The following is a 25,173-nucleotide window of genomic DNA, read 5'->3' on the forward strand; positions in this document are numbered from 1 at the left end:
ATATCTACTTAATATATTTTTATTTAAATAAATAAGATAAGTGATTTTTAATATAAAAATAAAATTCAAAATAAAAATTTGTTATAAAATAAACAATATAAAAAAATTATGTATTTTGATTTAATTGGTAACATGTATAAAATATTTTAAAGTACATAAATTTTTCTATTTATCAAAATTCATATGCACTTCTCTAATTTTATTTATAAGATAAAAAAAGAATATTAATTTTGATTTTATTTATAAGGTATTTCACTATTTTTTATATTTATCTTTACTATTCTATCCTTATTAAATATTAAAAAATAATTAAAATTAATATCCATTTTGTTCTTATGAGGGATAGAAGTGAAAAATTATTGAATTTTAAGATAAAGTTAATAAAATTTAATATTTTTTAAATTTTAAAAAAATATGTTAAAAATAAATTATAAATAGAATGGGAGTATGCATTATAAATGATTAATCCCGCCTCAACTTTTTTCTTTGAAAAAAATAATAATATTTTTTTTAATTATATAAATAACATTTTGATCTTTCAAAATACCCAAATTATCATAAAGTCCCTATTAACTTTTTTTGTTATTAAAGAATTGATATAAATAATTAAATTACTTTTAATTCAAATATCAATTATCATTCAAAAGTTTTTTTTTGAGATTCATAATTTTTCTTCTTAAAATCGCAAGAATTTAATAAAAATGCACAAATTCACATTAAAATCTTAAAATTTTTCAAGTTTTGTAAATATTAATTACCATTCACAAGTTTTATTATAAAATTCATAATTTTTTCTTAAAATTATAAGAATTTAATAGTAATTTATAAGTTTGAATTAAGGATAATTTAGTCAGTTATATTAATTTTTTAATAATAGAAAAGTTTTTAAATATTTTAAAAGAATTATAGCATTTTAGAAATTAAAAAAATTTTTATATAATTTAAAAATATTTTTTAATCATTTTCTCCTTTCTCTTTTTCTTTTTCCTTTTTTAATGTTTATTTAAATAATTTTTATTACATCACCGACTTTTTGTTGTTTACTTGATTTCATATTCTTCCGTAAGCGGCTGACGTTATCTGATGACGTAGAATCTGATGTGGATAGAAATTATTCTATGGTTCTTTATGGGAGACGTGGCTGACATTCATGTGGTTCTGAACTCTTCCTTGTGAAACTTTTTATATTATAGTATTATCCCTTCACCCAAAGTCCCAAACTTATTAAATGTTTTCATGAAGCAGAAAAAAATTAAATTCAAATGATTTGCATCGTATGTAGTGGCCCGTGGCGGAGCTGGGAGCACCCACACTTCATGTCCACCTCACTATGAGGAAACTATGAGGAAAGTTAGAAGCAGCAGAAGTAAGACGTGCAAATTTTGTAAGTTTTAATATTTTGTATTTAATAAGAAATCATTTATGATATTCATCTTAAATTCCGACCGAGACGCGCCTCTACTTTTATTTTTTGGTCAGAGGGCCCGCCTCTTCTTATATATGCAAAATAGATCAAATCTTCTATAATTGATTTTAATTGATATCTATAAAAGTCAGAGGAACATATTCCGTTCACAAAGGAAAAATATAATTTAATTTTAAATATCCGGCATATACGCGGACTTCACTCGATTTTTAATTTAAGAAGCCCCCATCCAGTCTACAGGAAGTTTGGTAAAAAAAGTGTACAGGAATTTATTATGATTTATAAATTAATCATACTTTTACTTTTTGGTACAAGAAAAACCGACCTTTTTTTCCCCAAAAACGAAGGCTTACCAATCTTTCAAAGGAAGTTCCAGTCATGTAACACAGGGGATACATGTAGATTTTTTAAATTTCATTAAAATATTTCAAATTATTATCTCTTATTTAAAATTATTAAATAAAAGAAAAAAATTTTTAATTTAAAAACATTAACTAATATTCAATATATGATATTTTCTTTAATTTCATTTAAAAATTGAACTGGTCTTTTCCGTGGCTTGTGAAATGATAAAAAATAAGTAGATTATAACCAGTGCTTGATACTTTTTTAATTCTATTTATAAGATAAAAAAATTTAATTTTATTTATGAGTCATTTGAAAATTTACAGTATTTATCTTTATATTTTTATTCTTATTAAATCGCTTGAATAAAAATATTGCTAATGAAATTTGAACACATTTCTTAAAAGTAAAAGTAAAAATTTGTTAAAGATTTAAAATTTTTTTAAATTTCAGTGAAACATGCCTAAAGTAACACCAATAAATAAATAAAGAAAACTGGTTTAACATTTATAGCTAAATAGATAGTGAATTGACTGGATGAAGCGCCTTGGCTCTCATGAAGCGACTAAGAACAATAGTTCCTTTTGATCAATTACTCAAGAAGGTTACACATGATTCAAGCTGCAGTAATACTTGAGTGGGTTGATTTTAATGAACCCAAAAAAAAAAGAAAAAGAAAAACTGGATTCTCATTCCGCTAACCAAATCAGATTTCATTCTGAGCAACGGAAACCATTTTCCGTCACTCCTTCCCCTGATTTCCCAATCCCTTTCACTTCCTGCTCTGCCGGCTTGTCCTTCTCACTGGCTTCTTCCTCAGCTATCTTCTTGGCTTCTTCCTCTGCCTTCTTCTTGGCTTCCTGCTTTGTCGTTTCGAGAGCTTCAATCAACCTCTGCAAGCAACTCTTCACATCTTCCTCCATTGACTTTGGCATCAGATTCTCAGCCACATCAGCGGGTGTCATCTCCGTCTCCTTCAACAATTCCTCAATTCTGGGAAACAAATCGTGGGTTTCAATATCCAAATAATTCCTGGCAAGCACCTTGAATGCTTCGTAGCAACAATAGGACAATTCAATGTGCTTATCCATGCGTCCTCTCCTGATAAGAGCAGGATCAAGTTTGTCCACGAAATTTGTGGTGAACACGATGATCCTCTCTCCTCCACAGGAAGACCAAATCCCGTCGATAAAATTTAACAGCCCAGACAGAGTCACTTTACTGGCCTTTTTCTCTTCTTCTTCTTCCTGCTTGACAGGGTCTTTGGGTTTGTCGTCCTCTTTGTCTTTAGTTTCTTTCGGCTTCTTCTTCCTTTGCCCCGTAAGATCAAGAGAGCAATCAATGTCTTCGATAACCATAATCGATTTGCTGGGAGTTTCGATCAATAACCTCCGTAGCTCCGTGTTGTCCTTCACTGCCGTCAGTTCCACATCATAGATATCGTAGTTCAGGAAATTAGCCATGGCAGCTATCATCGTGGACTTACCAGTCCCCGGAGGACCATAGAGTAAATACCCACGCTTCCAGGCCTTGCCGATCTTCGCATAATAGTTTTTACTTTTTTGGAACCTAACAAGATCCTTGAGAATCTCGTCCTTCTTCTTGGGATGCAAAGCCAGCGTGTCAAAAGTTGCGGGGTGCTCAAAAACCACATGGCTCCACTTGGTGCTTTTGTAGCCATGCCAGCCACTGCTCGGATTGTTGGTGTAGAGCCTGAGCTGCCTGTTTCTGGAGGCAATGGCCTTCCCTTCATCCAACACGTGTCTGAGGTACTTACTAGTGATGAGATCCCGATGACGCCGGTGAAAAGTGAGGGTAAAGAACCTCCGGTCATCGGAAACAGGGTAGAAAGAGAAGGACTGAGACTTGGGAGTGATCTTGCTGGAAACCCACCATAGCTTAACCCCTTCAAACTCGTCGGTGATCTCTTCGTTGTCGTCGAGGCTGAGCATGAGAGGGGTCTGGCTATCTTTGACAACCTCGGCTTTAAGCCTGTTGGCTCGTTGGGAGGAGTTTCCGCTGAGATAGGTTTGGATAGCAGCGAAAGCTTCGCTGCGCTTGAGGCGTTCCCCTGTAAATTCATGGAAGGTGATGTGGACATAGGGAGAAACGAGGGAGGTGAGTTTGTTGGTGAAAGATCGAAGATGGCCGCGAAGTGGAGGAGGGAAGAACTTCTCAAACATGGCGTAGAGGAACATGACGGTGGCCGTGACTGTGCCTAACTGAGCCCATACTGTGGCCATCTCCATCTTCTTGCCTGACCTCCGTCTCTCTCGGTTCAACAAGATGCGTTCTTGTGATTGCCTCTTCATCCAGACACTCGCAATGCGACTTTGGTGCCATTTCTTCCTGTTATTTATTGGCAAGAGCATAGGATACTGTATCGGACATGGTCTCCAATGTGGCCACGTGGGCCTACTCCAAGTGGGAACACGCGCGGCTTCTATGAATGATCACACGCGTTGATTTCTCTTTGACTAGATCTGCGGGGTCCTTCTAAATTATACTCCTATTTAGTTTCCTTTTTTTGAGTCTTTTCTTTTTTTTTTTTTGCCGACTTCCTTTTTCTGAGTCATCAACAAGCCCAACCTCTGAACTTCAGGGCAATGTTTCCAGAGTAAAAGACCTTCCTTCTATATTTGTTTTAATTGTAAATAATGTTTTATTTTTAAAATTTATAGAAACTTCTTCTAATATAAATAGTTATAATACAAATATTTTTTTTATTTTTAAGATTTTATTTCAATCCACCCAACCATTAATTGACATTTATTAAACTAAAATATCCTTTTTTTAAATGTAAATGTTATCTAAAAATTATTCAAATTACTAAAAATATTAATACTTATACTTTTTCACTTTTTATTTATAGCTTAATTTTTGGTTTTATAAACATATTTATTTGGTAATATTTTCTAAATTTTCGACACATAAAAGGCTAAAAATAATATTTTAAGATACAGTTTAAAAAACTTAATGCAATAATAGGATTTAATATAATAAGTTACTTAATATTATATATATTTTAAAATTTTTATTAATTTAACACAAAATTTAAAATTATTTATTTAAATATCAACATAATTATTTAAACTTTTAAAATTCGGAGAAAGAGAGTGTATAATTTAATTATGTGGGTAAAATAATAAATTTAAAATTTTCAACAAAATTACAAATAAATCAAGTATTTTAAAATTTTTAACAAAATGTTCCTAACAACGTTAACAATTGAATTAACGTATATGTTTTGAAAATACATCAAAAGTCTCTGTAATTTAAATAAAATAGAAGGGAGGTCATTATATTTTACTCATATTTTTATATAGCATAGACATAACGAATTTGTTGTCATAAACTGCACAGAATCCTAGTTCATGATTGTAAACCTAATGAAGTTCAACGAATTAGACCGAAGCGGCAAATTGATCATCATGCTATAGCAAAAAAAATTTTTTACCAAAATACAGTACTTTAAAAAAAATATTTACTACGATGTTATAAACTAAAACTCAGATTGACAGGTAATGAATTTCAAATTTTTAGAACCTCAAACCAAAATATATTTTTAAAAATATCCAAACAACGTAATATGCATCAAAATCAATTATAAATCAAGAAATATGATTTGTAAAATAATTTATATGATATTATTGGATAAAGTTTTAGAAAATTATAATTGAAAATATAAATTGAAAAGCAAGTAATAGTAGCTTCTAAGTTTGGCTTTATAATTGATTTTAGTATGTTTGGAATTGTCTGGATATTAAAAAAAAAACCATGTTTATTGATTTTGGTATATATAATGAATGTTTGAATATTTTTTAAAAAACATGATTTTGGATTCATAATTAATTTTAACATATAACATCAGTATTTGGATATATTTTAACATAAACATAGTTTTACATTATTTTCAATTTTACTTTTCCAATGTTTTCAATTTTTATTAAAATTAATTTTATTTATCAATATTATAAATCAATTATACACACATAGCATAATCAATTATATTCAAAATTAATCATATTAATTAATTTTATCTAATTAAAATTCAAATGCATCTAAACATGTACATAAAGGATAAAGATGTAAATTTAATCATAAATTATTTTTTAAAAATCACTAAATAACTTATATTATGAGATGTTATGAAATAAATTTTAAATAGTAAAAAAGTCTAGCATTGAAGGCAGACTTGAGTTTCATGATGAAAGTTGACTTGTTACGGTTGTACAAGTGAAAAAGTTGTCCCAAGAGTGGAGTTGGTAGAATTGGAAAGGTGTATGGAAGGAAGTAGATGGACCCTCACGTGGAAGCATTAAATGCTCCCCAACGTCCAGTACTTTACCAACTCTCATTGTAAAAACTACCCCATTTGGCTTTGTGAAAAATATTGGTTTGAACTCTAACCTTAGTTGTGTGTTTATTGTCATCTAAGTATATATTTAGATTAACTTCTAACCTTAATTAAAATGGATCAAATTGAGGTTAGGATATAAAAAGCCTAAAAAGTATTGTTTGAATTAGCAAAAATTTTATACCTCAATTAAGGTCAAGCGCTTTTTGAGAAGCCACTAGACTTGGCTTTTTTCCTTAGCGTTAACATTTGCCTATTAGAAGCATTAATTGGCTTTTAAATTTTTATGCTTTCTCTCTCTTCTCATTTTATCTACCACGGGCTCTGCTTTTTTCCTGTGCATCTTGTTGAAAATTGTGCCTAAAGGCCAATTATTGTACTATGCATATTATTATTCAATGAATTTTTCTTTTGTCATCATATCAATTGCATGTTCGATATGATAATTGTATCCTTAGACAAACTACAGTGATTATCTTAAATGTCTCTGATCGGTCATCTATGAGAGATCATAGATAAAACAAGACTAGTATGACTTTGATTAATTATAAAAATACAAATCAAAATTATAGGCACTTGAAAGAGCACAAGGTGCTGGATCGACCCACTATGAGAATGCTGCATGGTACAAGTCACAAGCTTATTTCATATGTAACTATATCACTAAGTCCTTTGACTTGAGATCATCATGGATTCCTACATGATGATTACTAAACTTTGACCTAGTCAAAAGTCACCTTTGATCGGATAATCATAAAGGCTACGATTGAATTTAGCAATATTCATGTAGAGAAATAAAAATGGAGCAATGGGCTCTTACCATTAATTTTAAATAAACAATCATTTATTTTGTATCGTGCAGCCCATTTACATGAAAAAATAGCATTTAAGGACCACTGTGTCCAATTTGTACCACACAAGGACCAAATGATTTTGTATTTGTTTTGCAGTCCTCTAGTCCTCCTTTCATATTAATTTTGTAAGCAAAATGATAAAATTGCCCCTCAAGTAGTTAAAAAACAAAACAAAAAAGAGACCCTACCGTCACATTGGAGCTCTGGCATTGGCGACATTTTATTTGAAAAATAAATGGTTTAGGTTATCAGGGGAGGATTTGATCCCATAACCCTTGGTCACTTAAAAAACTTGGTGGCCACTAGGCCACTAAACCATTTAATTATATATATAAAAAAAATTAAGTAGTAAACCAACCTTGTAACCATTTTTATGTCATAACATAATTGTGTTTTGTTACTTTATGAATGAAATTTGTTACTATTTTATAAATATTACTTATTAATCCGACATAGATAATTATAAATTGAGAGTTTTAAAACTTCATGCATTTAACTTGTTAAAAGTGTAAATGTATTGTTATTAATCACAAATAAATTATTGTTAAAATCCAAATAAATACTTGTTGATGAATGATTAATACGTACAATTAAGCCCTTTCTATCGATTTTTCTAACTTATTAAAATCATAATAAATTGTTGTCAAAATTAAAATATACACTTCTTGATGTAACACATACAATTAACAACAAGTTTTAACCACTTCTATCTCATGACATAATAGTGTATTATTAATTTTTAAATGAAATTTATTATTTTATAAATGTAATTTATTAATTTAACATGGATAATTATAAATTAAGATTTTTAAAATTTCACATATTTGACTTGTTAAAAATTTAAATATATTATTATTAATTAAATATAAGTTGTTGTTAAAATATAAACAAATACTTGCCGATAATTGACTATTGCTGACTTTAAAATAATTGATACGAATGAATGAGAAAAATTATGAATTGATACACATGAGCTAAGCTATGTTCTAATAATATCAAACATAGCAAACCACTCCCAAAATTTCCAAAAGGAAAATCATAACACTGTTAAGGGAAAAAAAAAAAAAAGAAGTCTAGCGTTGAAGGAAGACTTGAGTTTCATGATCAAAGTTAACTTGCCATGGTCGTACAAGTGAAAAAGTTGTCCCAAGAGTGGAGACGCGTCGAATTGGAAAGGGGGGTGGAAGGAGGTAGATGGACCCTCGTGTGGAAGCATTTCTCCGATTTGGATGATTATGAATAAATATATTGTGAATTCGTGATTGGCCTTTACTCTACGTCACAATGTAGTACTTTTAACCTCTTCCGTCTGTGTGGTCGCTTTCAATTTCATGGACCACAGCCTGCCATCTTTGACCGACCAGTATTTGCAGATGATTTAGCTAAATTGCATTAGTAATATTGTATTTTTATTTTGATAATTTCGCTGGATTATGTTTCTTAATTTAATTTTCATAATTCAATTTTAAATTTCACAATCCGGTCAAAAAAAAATAAATTTCACACGACCTATTTTTCAAAGGTAAATTTTTTATTTTTTTAAGTTATGTCATATTTTTACAAGGAAAAATAATAAATTACACAAAGCAGTAGGTAATGAGGAGAATTTAAACTCTTTTGATATTATTAAAAACAAAATAAAAATAAAAATTTCATTATGAACTACATGTTAAATTGTGAAGTTTTGCAAAATTAATTATAGTACCCATCAACAGCTAATTTTTGCCGCTAATGAACGTTTATTCAACATTGTAGACCCCACATGAATTTAACACTTGGCATTTTTCCGTCATCAAACCGCATCTCTCCTCCCTCTCCAACGTTCATGTATGCTCTTTCACTCTGTCTCCTCACCACCCGTATCTTCTTCTTCTTCCTTCTTCTTCGCTCCATGTTAATGCATATAAGTCCCTCCTCCTCCACCAACCCATCATGATACGCCTGTGATTAACCGACATGCACTGGGTGCGGGAAGAGGTTCTAGTCATGGAAGGCTCTCTTAGACCACACGTGGGGTCTGATCCAGCATCTTGGAAGCAACCATGACACTAGTAACTATCAATCTGTGCACATTCATGACGCCATGAAAGGGTTTCAAGCTCTTCCCAAGTCTCACAGAGCCGCAACACATCCCGTCTGGCGGCTGGTTTACGCCACCACCAGCTCTGTTTTAAGAGGTCAAGAACAGGGTGCCTGTCTGACAAGAGAAATGAGAAGGTGAGAACGATGATGATGGAGATGGCGTTGTTACCGGCGAGCTTGACATCGGCCTTGAAGATTCCAAGGGTGGAGTCGTACTTGAGGAGGCGAGAGGCTTGCTTGACAAGTTCGTCGTCGTTGATGGCGATGACGTCGAGGGGAGTGTGCGAGGTCTTGATGCAAGTTCTGAGAGGGACACTGGAGGTTCGAGAAGAGAGAGAGCCAATCAGGAGGAGCATTTCCATCAGGCATCAGTCATGCTCCCAGAGAGCCCATTCGTTGTGCTGATTGTATTGCAAGGAATGCCACAACTTAGGCAACTAGTTTCAGCAATTGCGATCTTCTCCTGAGTTCCGCCATGGACTCGTGATTTCTAATCAGCTTGGCGCAAGGTGGGCGTCTGTTGCTTTGCCACTTTTTTTTTTTTTTTATATATATATAAAAACAAAACAAAACGGGGAGCCAATTAGGAAAAAAATAAAGAGAATGAAAAGTTTGGAGGAGTCTTAAATCATCGTGGGTCCCATAGATTGAACAAACAGCCGTTAATATCATCAAATTTTTAATTTGAAAAGTAAAGATTTAATATATTATTATATATTGTATTTATTAAGAAAATTTATAAAAATTATAAAATAATTTTAATAAGTTTTTTATTTTTAATCTGGTCTGGATTTAATTGAATGTCCAATTTAATATTAAAATTTTTAAATTGATATGTATTGATTATCCAGATATACTCTAGATGGTGCAGAATAAATTTGGATATTTAATACACATCAATTATAAAAATTTTAATATTAAATTAGACTCTCTAAATTAAATTCAAGCCATATTAAAAATAAAAATTTATTAAATTTATTTTATTATTTTTATAAATTTTTATTTTCATAAATATAATATATAATAATGTAATAATACTTTAAATCTAAATTTTTCATATGATCCATATCTTATCCTAAGGATCCTTAGGATGAGAAGGTACCAATTCCTAATATCATTTGAATGAAAGGTGATGGGCACCGTCATTTTATCATGGTGCTCATCTTTAGAATGAGTAGCTACCAATTCCTAATATTATTTGGATGGAAGGTGATGGGCGCTGTTATTTTATTAATCAATTAATGATTCATTTTGTATCACTTCAATATTAGATGTTTTTCAGAAAATTATTCATTGCTCAATTTGTATATTTAACCTAAAAAATATTTTAGTAACTAAATAACTTTCATGTGATATATAAAATAATTTTTTGTCTGTTGTCAATAAAATTTAACTAGACAATAACATAGTAGAGTATTTCAAATCTATTCTCTTTATTAAAAACATAAGGCATTTTTTAAAGAGTTTAATATTAAAAAAATATAATATATTTTTAATTTTTTAAGGTGTAATCATTACTTTTTTTAAAAGTATTTTTATTGAATAAGTCACTTTATATTTATTTTAAGTTAAAACACCCTATTAAATATAAAAAAATATAATTATTTTAAAAATAAGTAACTATTTTATTGGAAGGTGAGATTCGATTAATAATAACTTATATTTTTTAACGGAGTGGGTAACAAAATTTATTTTTAAGGGGAAATTCAGTTATAGATCTAAAAAGAAAAAAAAATCATTCCCAAATCACACACAATAACATAATTAAGAAAAAATATCTTAAAATCACCAAATTTCTCTAAAGTTTTAAGAACTTTCATTTTCAGGTTAAAAAAAAGGCCTTCCACTGTAAATAAGCTTAATGTACATTTACTAAATGTTTTTATTTGAAGACATTTTAGTAAATATACATTAAACTTATTTATAATTATTATAAATTACAAGATTTCATGGTAATTTGATGATTTTAATATTTCTTTTATTTGTGTTGTTGTGTGGTACCTCAGGGGAGTTCTTTTTTAAATTAAATTAAAAAAATTGCCTTATGATTTAAAACTCAATGAAATGAAACATGGAGCATGACATGGTGAAAAGGAAAAGCGGCTTCAAGAAGTTTTGAAAATTTATTATTAGTTTTTTCTAAATAAAAATAAACTATATATATCATTAATATAACAAAGCTTGAGTGCACAAATTTCATGGGAGTTTATAATATGAATAATAGAAGTAGCAGCTGGGAGGGAGCAGAGCATCCGAATTGGCTCCCTGCCTCTGAATGAAAATCGTGGGACTTGATTCGAAATAGGATCCAAAAGTTGAGTTCTGTGTCTGATGTCTCCAAAAGTGGTGATGGAGTGAGCTCCTTCACCGATCACCAGTAGTCGGAAAGAAGCAAATCAGAAGATGCATAGACTACAGAGAGAGATAAGAGTACAAATAAATGTAAGATGATCAACATTGAAAGGGAACGAGCATTTCCTCCCATGAAAGACACAGGCAAGGACTCGTCAGACATATCAATTTGATCGCAATCAAGTGTTCTACTGTTCATTAGGAAATCGTGTCGCCCATTCCCTTACCTTTCGTGTGCTTCATATCACTTCTCTGTTCTCACAGTAATTCCATTGCCGAGCCTTGTCCTTGTCTTACCCCGACCGCTGCCACTACTAATGATAATAATAAATAGTGCCACGAAAGCAGACTAAATTAAATAAATTAATACTATTTTTCCCCATCTTTTTCATATATGCTTCTGTTTCTACGTCTAGAGTGTTATTATTGGAGATATTATGAATATTAAATAGTTTGACTGATCTGTGTAACCGTTTCTCAAATTGGGTCTTTTAGGCTTCCAAATTCCAATCATAACTTCTTAATATAATTACATGATAATTCTTTTAATTCTTCTAATATGATGAAGGAGTGGTGAAGGCTGGATGATGAGTTGTAGCATGAAAAAAAGAAAGAAAGAAAATACAAAAAAGTTTAAATAAAAGTACAACAATTATATTTTTTTTGATAAAATAATAATGCCTACATTTAAAAATAAACTAAAAATAAACATTACATGGTTGGTTAAAAATTTAAAATGGATATCCATGATTAGGAAAAAAATTGAAAATAAGAAGGGTATTTCTTATAGCTTGTAAATAATATTCTTTCTGTGGCTTTTGCATTTTATATTGAATAATATATATATATATATATATATTGTCGTTTATATAATGAAAGAAGACGGAGGGATTCAAAGGAGACTATACAGTTACAAGTCACGGCACTGGCATGAAACCAATTGTAGCTGTGATAAATCATAAATGATAATCAACCTTTTATTTTTTTTTAATGGAAGGGCACGAAAAAACAGCACTAGGTGACAAGGTGTCTCATGTCATAAAAGATTTTCATAATTAAAAGGTAGAGTATGGAAAGTTTAAACATTTGAGTTGTTTCTAGCAGCTCTTTAAGAATATAATAAAAAATAATTGTTTAATTTTTTATAATAAAATTTTTGATTTTATTAATAGTTGTAGTTACAAAGTGATTTACAAAGAACACATTGTATATTAATGTGAGAGTTTTTATAAAATCAGATTAAACATTAATTTTATCAAAATTTTTAACTCAATAAATATTAAGTCTTTTTAAAATACCTACCTATAAATTCTATTGCCATACTTGAATGGTTTTTAAAATATTTAAAAATTTTTTTAATTCAATTATCTTTTTTATCTTAAATAAGACCATCACAGAAAGTTGCACAATAATCAACCACTAAAAACTTATGTGCGGTGTCGAACTGGCCCAAAATAAAATATATACTATGATGTGGCCATCGTGTCGGTTTCAACTTCTAAGGACCCTACATGGAAATCCCACAGGAAAACTCCCAATAACTTGATCACTCGAGGATCACTATGAAAAGTTTATATAATCAATAAAGTTAAGGATAGTAAAGTTCTGAAATTTCATTGCAGCTTCTTGCTTATATTCTTAGCTAAAATTAATTTTTTATATAAAATGAATGAATTATCTTAAAATTTAAAATTTAAAACAAGTCACTTATTATTACCGACCCTAGCCAACAAATTGCTGTCAAAGACTAACAATGAAATTGCTAGAGACACTTTTATTTAAGAATAGTTAATAAAGGTGGTCAAAGAATGTTTTAATTTCATGACCTTTTAATCACTTAAGAAACTTAGTGGACATCAAACTACCAAATCCATTCACACACACACTTACTTCTAAATCACTCCTACGTTATAACATAATGATTTGTTATTAAACCTTGAAGGACACTTGTTATTTTTTTAATGTTACTTATTAATTGGATATGATTAATTAATAATTGAAATTTTTAAAATTTCATGCATTTTAATTGTTAAAAGTTCAAATTCATCATTGTTAATCACGAATATATTGTTATTAAAACTCAAATAGATATTTATTGATGAAGGACTAACACGTAATATTAAGCACATCTTATCAATTTTTCTAACTTATTAAAAATTGAATAGATTGTTGTTAATTTTGAATGAGAGTTTGTTAAAATTCGAATAGATATTTGTTAATAAAGGATAAACATTTACAAAATATAACACGTCTTGTCTATTTTTAAGTTGTGAAAACTCAAATGGATTATTGTTAATTTCAAATGAGTTGTTGTTAAAACCCATATGAATACTTATTGATGAATGATTAACATATAAAATTATGCCCATTTATTTGTTTTTTAACTTTTTAAAGTTTGAATAGATTGTTATTAATTTTGAATGAGTTATTGTTAAAACCCAAATAAATTAAATATTTAACTTGTTAAAATTTGAATGAATTGTAGTTAATTTCAAATGAGTTATTGTTAAAAATAGAATGAATGTTTGTTGATGAAGGACTAACATGTACCATTATACATATTCTATTCATTTTTCTAACTTGTTAACCCAAATAGATTCTTATTAATTTTAAATACGTTTTTGTCAAAGGCTGAATGGATACTTGATGTTGATAATTAAAAGCATAAGTCTAATAGAATAAGTGTATAAGGGACAAGCCATTTAGGTTTTGATAATAAAGCATTTGAAATTAACGATAATTCATTTAAACTTTAACAAGTTAAAAAACAGATATGATGCATTTAATTATACAAATGTTAGTCTTTTATCAATAAATATTCATTAAAAATTTAACAAATTTTCATTCAAAATTAACAAAAATTCATTCGGGTTTTAATGAGTTAGAAAAACTGATAGAATGAGATTAATTGAACATGTTGGTCATTTATTAACAAGTAGGCATGCATTCGGGTTTTGACAATTCATTTGTGATTAACAATAATATATTTAAATTTTTAACAAGTAAAACACATGAAATTTTAAATCTCTAAATTTATAATTGACTATGTCAAATTAACAAGTAATATTAGTAAAATAACAATGTCTTTCATGAGTTAACAACACATAATTATATTATAACATGAAAGTGATTTAGAAGTTTAGGTTACTATATACGTATTTTTTTATCATATATAATTAAATAAATTTGGTGACTTGATGGTCATCAAATTTTTTAGGCGATCAAAAGATTATAAGATCAAACTCTCTTCATTGTCTTTAACAATTATCCTTAAATAAAAGTGTTATTGGCGTTGAAACTTCAATATCCGGCTGCAGGTAGGGTCTTCGACAGTGGTCCAATGGTTGGTAGTGGTGACGATGGAGATTAGTTTATTTTATTATTTTAAACTTTAAGAAAAATTCAGTCCTTTTATGTAAAAAATTAAATTTTAGTTAGGACCAACGGATTACAATGAAATAATCGTACGGTTTTAGATTGATGTAAACTTTCTACGGTGTTCCTATGAGTGATATTTTCCCTGATAACTTTCTTTAAAACTAATAAGGTCGCTATTAACTATAAGAAGAGCTGCCGGTAAAAAAAAAAATTTATAAGAAGAGACAAACACAAGTATGCTATTTTATTCTTATTTTCAATAAGGTTTACATATAACCAGTAAATCCTATCAGTTCGATGCGCAAATTTTACCCTGCAAATCCTTAAAGCACCAAACGAATTCAGACACACATTAATCTTAGATAGATCAGTAGTGCGCACATTATTGTACAAACCTAGCTAGAATAGATGCTAATATAATTGCAGCCTAGATAATCTCTTGCCCTCGATTAATTTTCAGCTGAAAGGGGACCATTTTCTTTTACCCCACCAGATTTTCTGTCGTTTTCGTCCTCTTGCTTCTCCTTGACTTCTTCCTCTGCCTTCTTCTCTGCTCCCTCCTCCGCCTTGTTCTTTGCTTCTTCCTCTGCCTTCTTCTTTGCTTCGTCCTCTGCCTTCTTCTTGGCTTCCAGCTGGGTCGTTTCAAGTGATTCAACCAGCCTCTCCAAACAAGTCTCCACGACTTCCTCCATTGATTTTGGCATCAGATTCTCAGCAACATCAGCAGGTGTCATCTCTGTCTCTCGAAACAATTCCTCAATTCTTGGGTACAAATGGTGGGGGGTCTCGATATCCAAGTAATTCCTGGCGAGCACCTTGAATGCTTCGTAGCAGCAGTAAGATAACTCAATGTGCTTATCCATGCGTCCTCTCCTGATAAGAGCAGGGTCAAGTTTGTCCACATAATTAGTCGTGAACACGATCACCCTCTCTCCTCCGCAAGCCGACCAAATCCCATCGATAACATTTAACAGTCCGGACAGCGTCACCTTACTCTCCTTGTTGTCGCCTTCATCTAAAGCCTTCTTCACTGGATCTTTGGATCCCTCCTCCTCTTTCTTCTTCTTCTTCCTCTGCCCGGTAAGATCGAGAGAGCAATCGATGTCTTCGATGACCACGATCGATTTACTAGTAGTTTCTATCAACAGCTTCCTGAGCTCTGCGTTCTCCTTCACGGCGGTCAACTCCAGATCATAGATATCGTAGTTCAGGAAATTAGCCATGGCCGCGATCATAGTTGACTTACCCGTTCCCGGAGGACCGTAGAGCAAATACCCACGCTTCCAAGCCTTTCCGATCTTGGCATAGTACTCCTTTCCTTTCTGAAACATAACGAGGTCCTTTATGATGTCTTCCTTCATCTTGGGGTCCAACGCTAGGGTATCGAAGCTCGCCGGATGCTCGAAAACGACATGGCTCCACTTGGTTCTCTTCCAGCCGTACCAAGTATCGCTCGGATTGTTGGTAAACAGCTTGAGCTGCCTGTTCCTGGTGGCGATGGCCTTCCCTTCATCCAACACGTGTTTGATGTAAGAACGAGTGACGACGTCTCTGTAACGCTTGTGGAAGGTAAGCTTGTAGAAATGCTTCTCGTCGGAAGAAGGATAAACCGAGAATGACTGATTCTTGATGTTGTGTTTATAAGCAGCCCACCATAGCTTGATCCCTTGAAACTCGTCGGTGATTTCTTCATTGTCGTCCATGCTAAGCACCAGTGGGGTCTGGCTGTCTTTGACGACTTCAGCTTTGAGCCTGGAGACTCGTTCGGAGGACTTAGTGCTGAGATAGGTCTGGATGGTAGTGAAAGCTTCGCTGCGCTTCATACGTTCTCCTTCAAACTCAGGGAATTTGATGGAGATATAGGGAGAGATGAGGGAGGAGAGCTTTTTGGTGTAGGTTTGGAGATAGTAACGAAGAGGAGGAGGGAAGAACCTTTCAAACATGGCGTAGAGGAACATGACAGTGGCCGTGATGGAGCCCAGTTGTGACCACATCGTCGCATGCATCTCCATTGTTGATGATCTACTCAGGAGCCAACAACGATGGTCGCTAGCTGCTGGTGGATTTGAATTGAATCTGCTGCTGCGTTGATATTTATATAGGCGCGATACATAATAGCAGAATTGTTAGGTAGTTGCTAGTTACCCCCTACTCATCTCAGGGATGAAATTTGGATGGTTTAGATTTTAAGTATAATTTTATATTATATTTATTAAAGTAAAAATATATAAAAATTATAAAATAATTTTAATAATTTTTTATTTTTAATTTAATTTAGATTTAATTTAAAGAGTCTAATTTAATATTAAAATTTTTATAGTTGATGTATATTGATTATTTAGTTGTACTTTATACAGTTCAAATAATATAATTGATATACATATGTACTGTGTAGAGTATATCTGATAATCAATATACATTAATTATAAAAATTTTAATATTAAATTAGATCCTCTAAATTAAAATTAGACTAGATTAAAAAATAAAAAATATTAAAATTATTTTATAATTTTTATATATTTCATTTTAATAAATATAATATAAAATTATATAATAATACTTGAAATTTGAACTATTAAAATTAAATCTGAATGATTTAGATTTTATCTTAAGGACATCTTTGAGATTAGTAGGAAACTAATTCCGTCACCCACCCTTGAATTTCAAGTGAGTTTTGTCCACTAAGTGACTTCATATATTTCATATTTGTTTAATTATCTTTCAAATTGGCAATACTTGCTAAACTCCTATGAAATACTCCTAATAAAGAAAGTTTACAAAATTTTATCAAAAAAGATAAAGTTTACAAAAATGTATTTTCAATATTTAACTTTGTGCGATATTTCATTTTAATTCTTTAATTATTATAAAGTGTCATTTTAATTTTATAACTCTAACTTTGTTAATTTCAGTAACAAAATCAGATTGATATTAAATTTCTAAATCTTCATTGATAAAATATTCTTAAATATTAATATATTAAATTTAATTTATTTTAAAATAATGATGATTGACAAAAAATCATCATTTAAAATTAATAGTTTTAAATTTGACAAAAAGAGTTTTTTATTTGTGATTTCTCTACAACATTGTATTCTGTTGTTTAATTTTTATAACATAGATTTAGGGTGCGTTCGGTTTCTCTGTGTTTGCCATCTAAGAAGCTGGTTTTTACTTTTAAGATGCGAAATGTTGTTTGGGATTCATACATTAGATGAAACTAATGTTTAAAAAAGATTTTGAAAATGGGTTGAAAACAAAAAATTCAAAAGCAAAAAGTTGTAGCTTTTGAGACGTAAATTGGAGCATTATTGACACCTACGATTTTAATTGACCATGATACCAGATTGTGATTTTTGTCCTTCTCGTGCTTGGGCTTAGAGTCAGAACTCATCTCCTCATTCTCTCTTCTGTGTGTGTTTTTTGTCGCTCATCTTGCTCCGCCATTGCTCCTTCTTCAGTCCGTCATCTCTCCTTCATTGCCTTGGTTTCTCTCCTCCTTCTCTCCTCCGCCATCTGGTCACAAATTTGACTCCCTCCATTCTTCCTTCCCTAAGCTCCTCATCTCTTTTTGTTGTCCTTCCCCGCCATTCCAGTGGCCATCTTGCACCTCCTTCTCTCCGTCGTCTCTCCTCCATGTCTCCACAGTCGTCTGGTCACAGATCAGACTTGGGTCCTTCTTCCTTCCCTAGTTTGGTTTCTTGTTTTGTTGACCTCTTGAGCTTCATCTCCTCTGTCTCTCCTCTGCATCTCCTTCATCTCTCCTCTGCGTCTCCTCCATCATCTATCTTCTTTTGTTCTTTTAACTAGAAAGCCATTCTCTGCTCGAAGAAGAAAGAGAGACATTATTATAAGGTTTGTGCAAGAATAGTACCTTAAGTCCTATAATTTACCCTGATTTCAATTTAATACCCGTAACTTTTATTTTCTTTCAAATTAACAGTTTAAAAGTTCTATTAGAGATCAAATTATATATTATACATTAAACTATTAATAATATAATTATTCAATATTAATGAATATTGAACTACTTATTACATAATTTTTTGAATATTAAATTATATTTTTTTTATTCTTATTATTTAACATTTTAAATTTTATGTTATTGAAATTTTTTGACATTTTGAAACATTTCTAATATATAATATTGGTATAATAAAAATTATAAATTATTATAAATCAACATTCCTTTTGATCATTACATATTCAAAAGTATATTTTAAAAATATAAATTTTTATTAATTTAAATAAATTTTAGTTTATCAAACTACCTTTTAAAAAAAGTATTTAAATATAAATTTCTTTATAACAACTGATTTTTATTAAATTAAATTTTATTAAATAAATTTTTATTAAACTGGCTTTTAAGAAATTAAAAATCAAATACACATTTAAAACTCTCAATGGTCCCTTCCACTGTTACAACGTGTAACCGGGGAGAAAAAGAAATGCATTGAATTGGCCCACAATATTCAACTTTCTTTGAAAAAAAATACCCTCACCATACCCATGAGTTTGCAAATTCTCTTCTGCCGACACATCCTTGTAGAAACTAACTAGAAATTAAAGTGCAGTGGATTTTTTTTTTCTTTTTTCTTTAAATACAAAAGATTTTTTACGTGGAAGGTCCTGATCCAGAGTCGCCCATGCTCGTGGTAAGAAGGCTTAAAAGCAAGGTCTAGTCAACATTTTTTAAAAATGATTATTTTATTAACTAGCATGCCGAATATATTTTTTTAATAATTTACCATATATAGTCTGCTTGGTTTCTTAATTAAATAGGTTTAAGTGGTGCGCATGCATGATACAGATGCATGCATGTTTCATCCAGTCATGTTGTCCACGCACATGATACATAAAATAGTAATTAAAGTCAGGAAAAAGAAAGCTTTATGGATAACTTTTTAAATATGTGTTGTATTATAATGTGGGGGTAATGAATAAAAATTTGTCTTTTGATAAAAGTAAAAAAGAATAACTTGTCTTGTTTGCTTGTGAGGCAGTGGGGTGAGAATTCCTCAGCCTATTTTATTTTCTGTGTGTGAATAGAACTGAAATTTCTGACGAAGGCGCGACTCTTCAAGTCTACGGCGTCCCTACAAAAAAAGAGTCCGTAACGTGCCTTCCAAGCCCGAAAGAATAGTCTTTGTTCGTTGATGGTAATTGCTTCATACTTTTTAGTTTTTATTCAAAGCCACGGTGGACGAACGCTAAGCACCAAATCAAATAAAAAATTTAAAAGGGCTGACAAAAAATAAAAATAAAAAAAATAACTTAAATCATTTAATTAGATATGTCTAACCAAATAAAGATGACTTGATAGCCTGATCGATGGCGATAACTTCCTAGTGGTGGGTTAGCGGCGGCCAATGACAGCTTGAGCTTGCCGTGGTCTATAGTTTGATCAGACTGATGGGGTCAATGGGCAAAGCACTGGAAGTGGAAGAGGACCGCAAAAGTAGTCAAAAAAACAGACTAAATCTAATGAAGATCAAGCACACCGTTAGTGCTTTTGCGTTTTCCTGGTGGTGAGTGGAAAATGTGTGTGTGTGTCTCTCTCTCTCTTTTCCTTGGTTACTCTTTATATTCTGAATGCAAGAACACACTGCAAAAAGTGAAACACAAATTGAACCTTGCAAATATAAATCAATTTCTGACTTTGGCGTGAATCTATATTTTCAAACTTACAGTCTGATCAAACAAAATTAAGAAATTAAATGTTAAACTCTTTATATTAAGTATACTTTATATTAATCTATTTCACTAAAATAGCTTAAACAATCTTTATATTAAATATATTTTATGGTAATTTATTTCATTAAAATAATTTAAACTATCTGATTAGACATGCTTTAAATTTTATATATTCTGAATTCATCTTTTAATTATTACTAGATGTGAGACGCTTTATTTCTTTTATATCCAATATTCTCTCTATTATTTTTATTTTTCTCATTTTATTCATTTTCTTCTTACTTAGCTTATAATTTTTTTTAATTTCGAAGATTTCAGGTTTATTTAATTTATTTCTTTATTTTTTAATCTCATTTTTTTCAACTTTCATTCTCTTTTCTCTCTATTTTTCATTTTCTCAACCGATTGGCTCATAATGTCATGTTAAACTTTTTATATTAGGTATGCTTGATGGTAATCTACTTTATCAAAATAATTTAAATCATTTGGTTACACATATTGTAAGTTTTATATATTCTTGATCTATTTTTTAATTATTAGATATGGGGACTCTTTTATCTTTTTTTATCTCTAATATAAACCACTTATTATGGATGCAAGGCATCTTAATACATGTGATCAAACATATCACGCAACTCCTCAACATTTATATTTCCATAATATATATAATATTTATAAAAAAAACGTAAAACTACATGATAAATATAAAAATCAGCCATCGCTATCTAACTGGTAGTCTTCGTTTTTTTGTTCTTTTTCCAAGTCTTTGGCCAAATCCCAAAAAATAAAAATATAGTGGAAATAATTGGATTAAAAATATATTAATAATTATGGACTGTAATTTATAAGCATAAAGGGCTGAGAAGATTCAGAGACGGGGAATAAGGCATGACGCTCCTGTAGGCTGAGCTCAATGGAGCTGGACCACCTTTGTAATTTACGAACAGAGACGCTGACTGCACCATGCCCAAGACGCTCGTAATTATTGGCATTTTCGGGGTTAAATTGCATAATTTACGTGATTGTTATTTTAATTTCAACAAATTATTCTTGCTATTACATAAATATTGTCATTCTCATTGGATTAATTAGTTTTTATCAATTGGTTTGTTAACATATCTATGTTCAAGCGAAAATGTCGAAGTAACGTGCCAAATGCATCTAATGATGTTAAATGTTCTTGAACCAATACTATGAAAAATGCTCTTGTTGATGCATATGTACATCAACACAATTTGAGAAATAAGCAAAGAGGGGCATTCACATCAAAAGCACTAGCTGAAATTTTATTAGAGATGAGAGAAAAGTTTTTTGACAGACAACCGGACAAAATCAAAATAAAAGATCATATGAAATGATTGAAAAGCAAATTCACTTCTTGTTATGACTTGTTCAAGAATGGCTTGAGTGAATTTAGATGGAATTCAAACATAAATTTGTGGACTACATAATCAAAAGCATGGGAGAAGTTAATTGAGATAATAATATATTAGTCAATATTAATATAAATGATTAGTAAAACAAGCATTAACTTTAATTATATATTCTTTTGTCCAAGCAAGACTTGAAGTTGTTATATGGAGAAACAAACCAATATTATATTATGAGAAAATATTTATATTGTATGATCAAGATAGGATGAGTGGTAAGCATGCAAGAAACACATAAGAGATCAAATAAAAAAACTCTACACCAATTGGAACTGAATTTGATTCATTAAAAGAAACTAACACGTTGAGAGCAAACTTGCATGACTTTGATGTAAACAACAATGAAGAAAATGAAATTTTTTAGAAACAAGATCTCAAGGTATAACTATGTCAAAGGAAAAGAAGAAAAAATAGTAAAATAACAAATGAAGACTTGGATATGGAAATGTTTGCCAAGACATTAAATAAGATGGTTGAAGTTTTTGTAAAACGTTTTGAAAATTTTTTAAAGTATGGCATAGAAATGTTTAAGAGTCAATAGGCATGTTTTATGTTAGAAAGTGAAGTTTGGGCTCTTTTAAAAGGATTGTAGCTAAAAAGAGGTATGTTAACGACATCTTATATGCATATAGGACAAAATATTGACACTCAAAGAAAATTGATTGGATGCCCCTCATAAATGTGCAAAGAGATTGTAATGGTTTTGATGTCTTTTAAAAATAATGATAGCGCATTCTAATTTATTGATTTATGTTCGAAACCAAGTTATTTTTTTTTCATAATTCGTGGATACCTTGTTTTGACTATTAATTTTAATTATTATTATTATTATTTGTTAGACAAATATTATCATTATTTAATAGCCATTATTATTTTTTTTAAATTTATCTATAAAGGCAATATTGAAAAAAAATTCTAATTCATTTTATTCTATTTATTTTATAATCACTCTCAAATAATGGTCATGTAAAGCCATTCCTTTTTATCATAAAATTTTTAAATAATGAAAAAAAAATTTTTCATTCTATTTCACTTTGCTTCATTCCACTTTGTTTCATTAATGATTGTTTTATTTCATTCAATTCTAAATTCTCAAATGCACTCTAAACATCATTCATTGATTCAATGCTTAATGAATGAGAAGTGGTCTTTTATTTCTTTCTGCATTATTTCAATTTTCCTCTCTCCTCTTAAAATGGTGCCACGTATGCATGTTCTACGTGTTTTAGACTTTTATTTCATGGGCCTAAAATTTTTATAAGTGACACGAAATTAAATGTTGCACACCTATACCTAATTGGCCCATTTATTTACTTGAGAATGTTACACAAACTATAAATGAAATTAAATGTCACACGACCCACGTCTAAATATATGCAATGCTATTGTCGATTGAGTGACCTTCACTAACATTCCTATTTGTGTTAGTGTAGCGTATTTAGTTTTATCTTTTATTAGACCAAACAAAATTTAGTTCCAAACAAAACCTCCCAAATTATAAACAACACATAACTCATGCATTGCATATAGGCATTGAGGTGCTCAACACAAGCATAAACACCCATTTAGCGTAGTGCATATTTTCCATATTTGCATTTGGATTGCATTAATTGCATTTTAATTTAATAATCTTATATTCTGTTTTAGGTATGTCTTGCGAAGAATGACCTACAATCCACTTTACTATATCAAGTCAATTTTAAATAATTGAGCATGGAAAAACTTACAGCATGAAAATCCTTTAGTTTTAATCCCAAAGGAGGCGGACAGGTGTTCCAGTTTTGGATTGATTCCCATTTGACTGGGAAATGAAGGCAGAGGACAAGCAGGGGAAAAGGGGTGACAAGAGAAGTTGGATTCCACAAGAAAAATAGGATGAGGAGGATTAAGTAACCTTACAGGCTACACCCATCTGAAACAGACAGGACAAGGCTCCAAAAATAAATATTTGACCAAGAGATTAAACACTCAAATGGGAGGGCTCACACGCATTTAAAAGTTAAAATGGCACCTCAAAACTTGAACAAAAATTTCTTGATTACTCCACCTCCCATCACTGGACACAGTATCTACCCAAAAATGAGTACATTGTTGTTCACAACAAACAATACATGGCCAATCAAAGCCTAGCTTCCATCAACACAGGCAGCCATGAAAGATCAATAATCAACTATGAACAATGTCAGTACTCAACGATGCTAACAAAAAAAAAAAAAAAATCCCTTCCTCGGAGGGCGTGAACAAACCTGCGTGACGGAGATCGAGAACGTGATTTCAAATCCTTAGTTGACAGCATTGTGAACAAACCTGCGTGACGGAGATCGAGAACGTGATCTTGGTGGAAACTTCAGGTGGCTTGACGATCTCCCTCCGGCTTCGGCATACTCCAGCACAGGCCACCACACTCTTGCGCAACGGCCAAGAGCTCTCAACTTGAAGCAAAACCTCCCAGAGAAGCTCCTGAGGCACGTGGACCCAAGACCTCTGCTTCAAGCCATTGGTAACAGGCTCCTCCATTAAGGAACCGTCCTCAACCACGCGGTGGGACCTGGATCACATGTTGTGGATTAGGCTTCGAATTATAGGCATGGATGGATGCGTGTGAATGAGAGGTTATAGCAAGTGAGGTATGAAGGTGAAGGTGAAGGGTCTTTGAATTGGGAGAGAATTCTCCCCCCCCCCTTCCCATTCTCATTTTAATTTCTACCCGTTAAATTAAGATTTTGGATAACTTAGTTTTGATCCCCTTCAAAATATTTCATCTTATTTTATTTTTAAGGGTGCGTTTAGATTTTAATGGGATATAATTAATTATAAAAAAATTAATTAATATGACTAATTTTGAATATAAGTGATTATATTATGTGCTATATATGATTGATTAATAAGATTGATTTTAATTAAAATTAAAAAATAAAATTGAAAAGAAAAATTGAAAATAAGTAAAACTATGATTTTGTGAAAATATATCCAAACATCTCTGTTACATGTTAAAATTAATTATAACTTCAAAATCATGTTTTCAAAAAATATCCAAACATCATTTTACATATCAAAATTAATTATGAACCTAAAATTATGATTTTCTTAAAAATATCCAAACACCCTCATAGATGCCAAAATCAACTATAAATTTAAAACTATGGTTATTTTATGAGCTATTATTACCTGCTTTTCAATTCATACTTTCAACTATACTTTTCTTAAAATTTATGCATAAATCATATAATTATTTTGCAAATCATATTTTTAGAT

At 30.7% G+C, this 25,173-nt stretch overlaps 3 protein-coding genes across 3 annotated transcripts; all 3 read right to left on the reverse strand.

Annotated features, from left to right (window-relative positions):
* Nucleotides 1–2,337: 2,337 nt before the first annotated feature.
* On the reverse strand, nt 2,338–4,086 carry LOC129304780 (AAA-ATPase ASD, mitochondrial-like). Its single transcript, XM_054944568.1, has one exon. The coding sequence runs from the start codon at nt 4,081–4,083 to the stop codon at nt 2,485–2,487; it is 1,599 nt and encodes a 532-aa protein (XP_054800543.1). The 5' UTR covers nt 4,084–4,086; the 3' UTR covers nt 2,338–2,484.
* Nucleotides 4,087–15,021: 10,935 nt separating this feature from the next.
* On the reverse strand, nt 15,022–16,856 carry LOC129304666 (AAA-ATPase ASD, mitochondrial-like). Its single transcript, XM_054944398.1, has one exon. It carries the CDS (start codon nt 16,804–16,806, stop codon nt 15,244–15,246), a length of 1,563 nt encoding a protein of 520 aa, XP_054800373.1. The 5' UTR covers nt 16,807–16,856; the 3' UTR covers nt 15,022–15,243.
* Nucleotides 16,857–23,937: 7,081 nt separating this feature from the next.
* Nucleotides 23,938–24,524, reverse strand: LOC129304914 (tubby-like F-box protein 3). Its single transcript, XM_054944760.1, has 2 exons — nt 24,226–24,524; nt 23,938–24,164 (listed from the first exon to the last, which is right to left on the reverse strand). The coding sequence occupies exons 1-2, from the start codon at nt 24,433–24,435 to the stop codon at nt 24,117–24,119; spliced, it is 258 nt and encodes an 85-aa protein (XP_054800735.1). The 5' UTR covers nt 24,436–24,524; the 3' UTR covers nt 23,938–24,116.
* Between the last annotated feature and the right edge of the window lie 649 nt (nt 24,525–25,173).

This window comes from Prosopis cineraria, unplaced genomic scaffold (genome assembly GCF_029017545.1).
Source record: "Prosopis cineraria cultivar Desert tree isolate PC_DT_omini unplaced genomic scaffold, ASM2901754v1 PC3, whole genome shotgun sequence".
NCBI lineage: Eukaryota > Viridiplantae > Streptophyta > Magnoliopsida > Fabales > Fabaceae > Prosopis > Prosopis cineraria.

Excerpts from the sequence above, each read along its gene's own strand:
- LOC129304780 (XM_054944568.1), bottom strand. The coding sequence starts at position 4,083 with ATGAAGAGGCAATCACAAGAACGCATCTTGTTGAACCGAGAGAGACGG.
- LOC129304666 (XM_054944398.1), bottom strand. The coding sequence starts at position 16,806 with ATGGAGATGCATGCGACGATGTGGTCACAACTGGGCTCCATCACGGCC.
- LOC129304914 (XM_054944760.1), bottom strand. The coding sequence starts at position 24,435 with ATGGAGGAGCCTGTTACCAATGGCTTGAAGCAGAGGTCTTGGGTCCAC. Across the intron at positions 24,165-24,225 it reads TCTCGATCTCCGTCACGCAG|GTTTGTTCACGCCCTCCGAG; the intron begins GTTTGTTCACAA and ends TCCGTCACGCAG.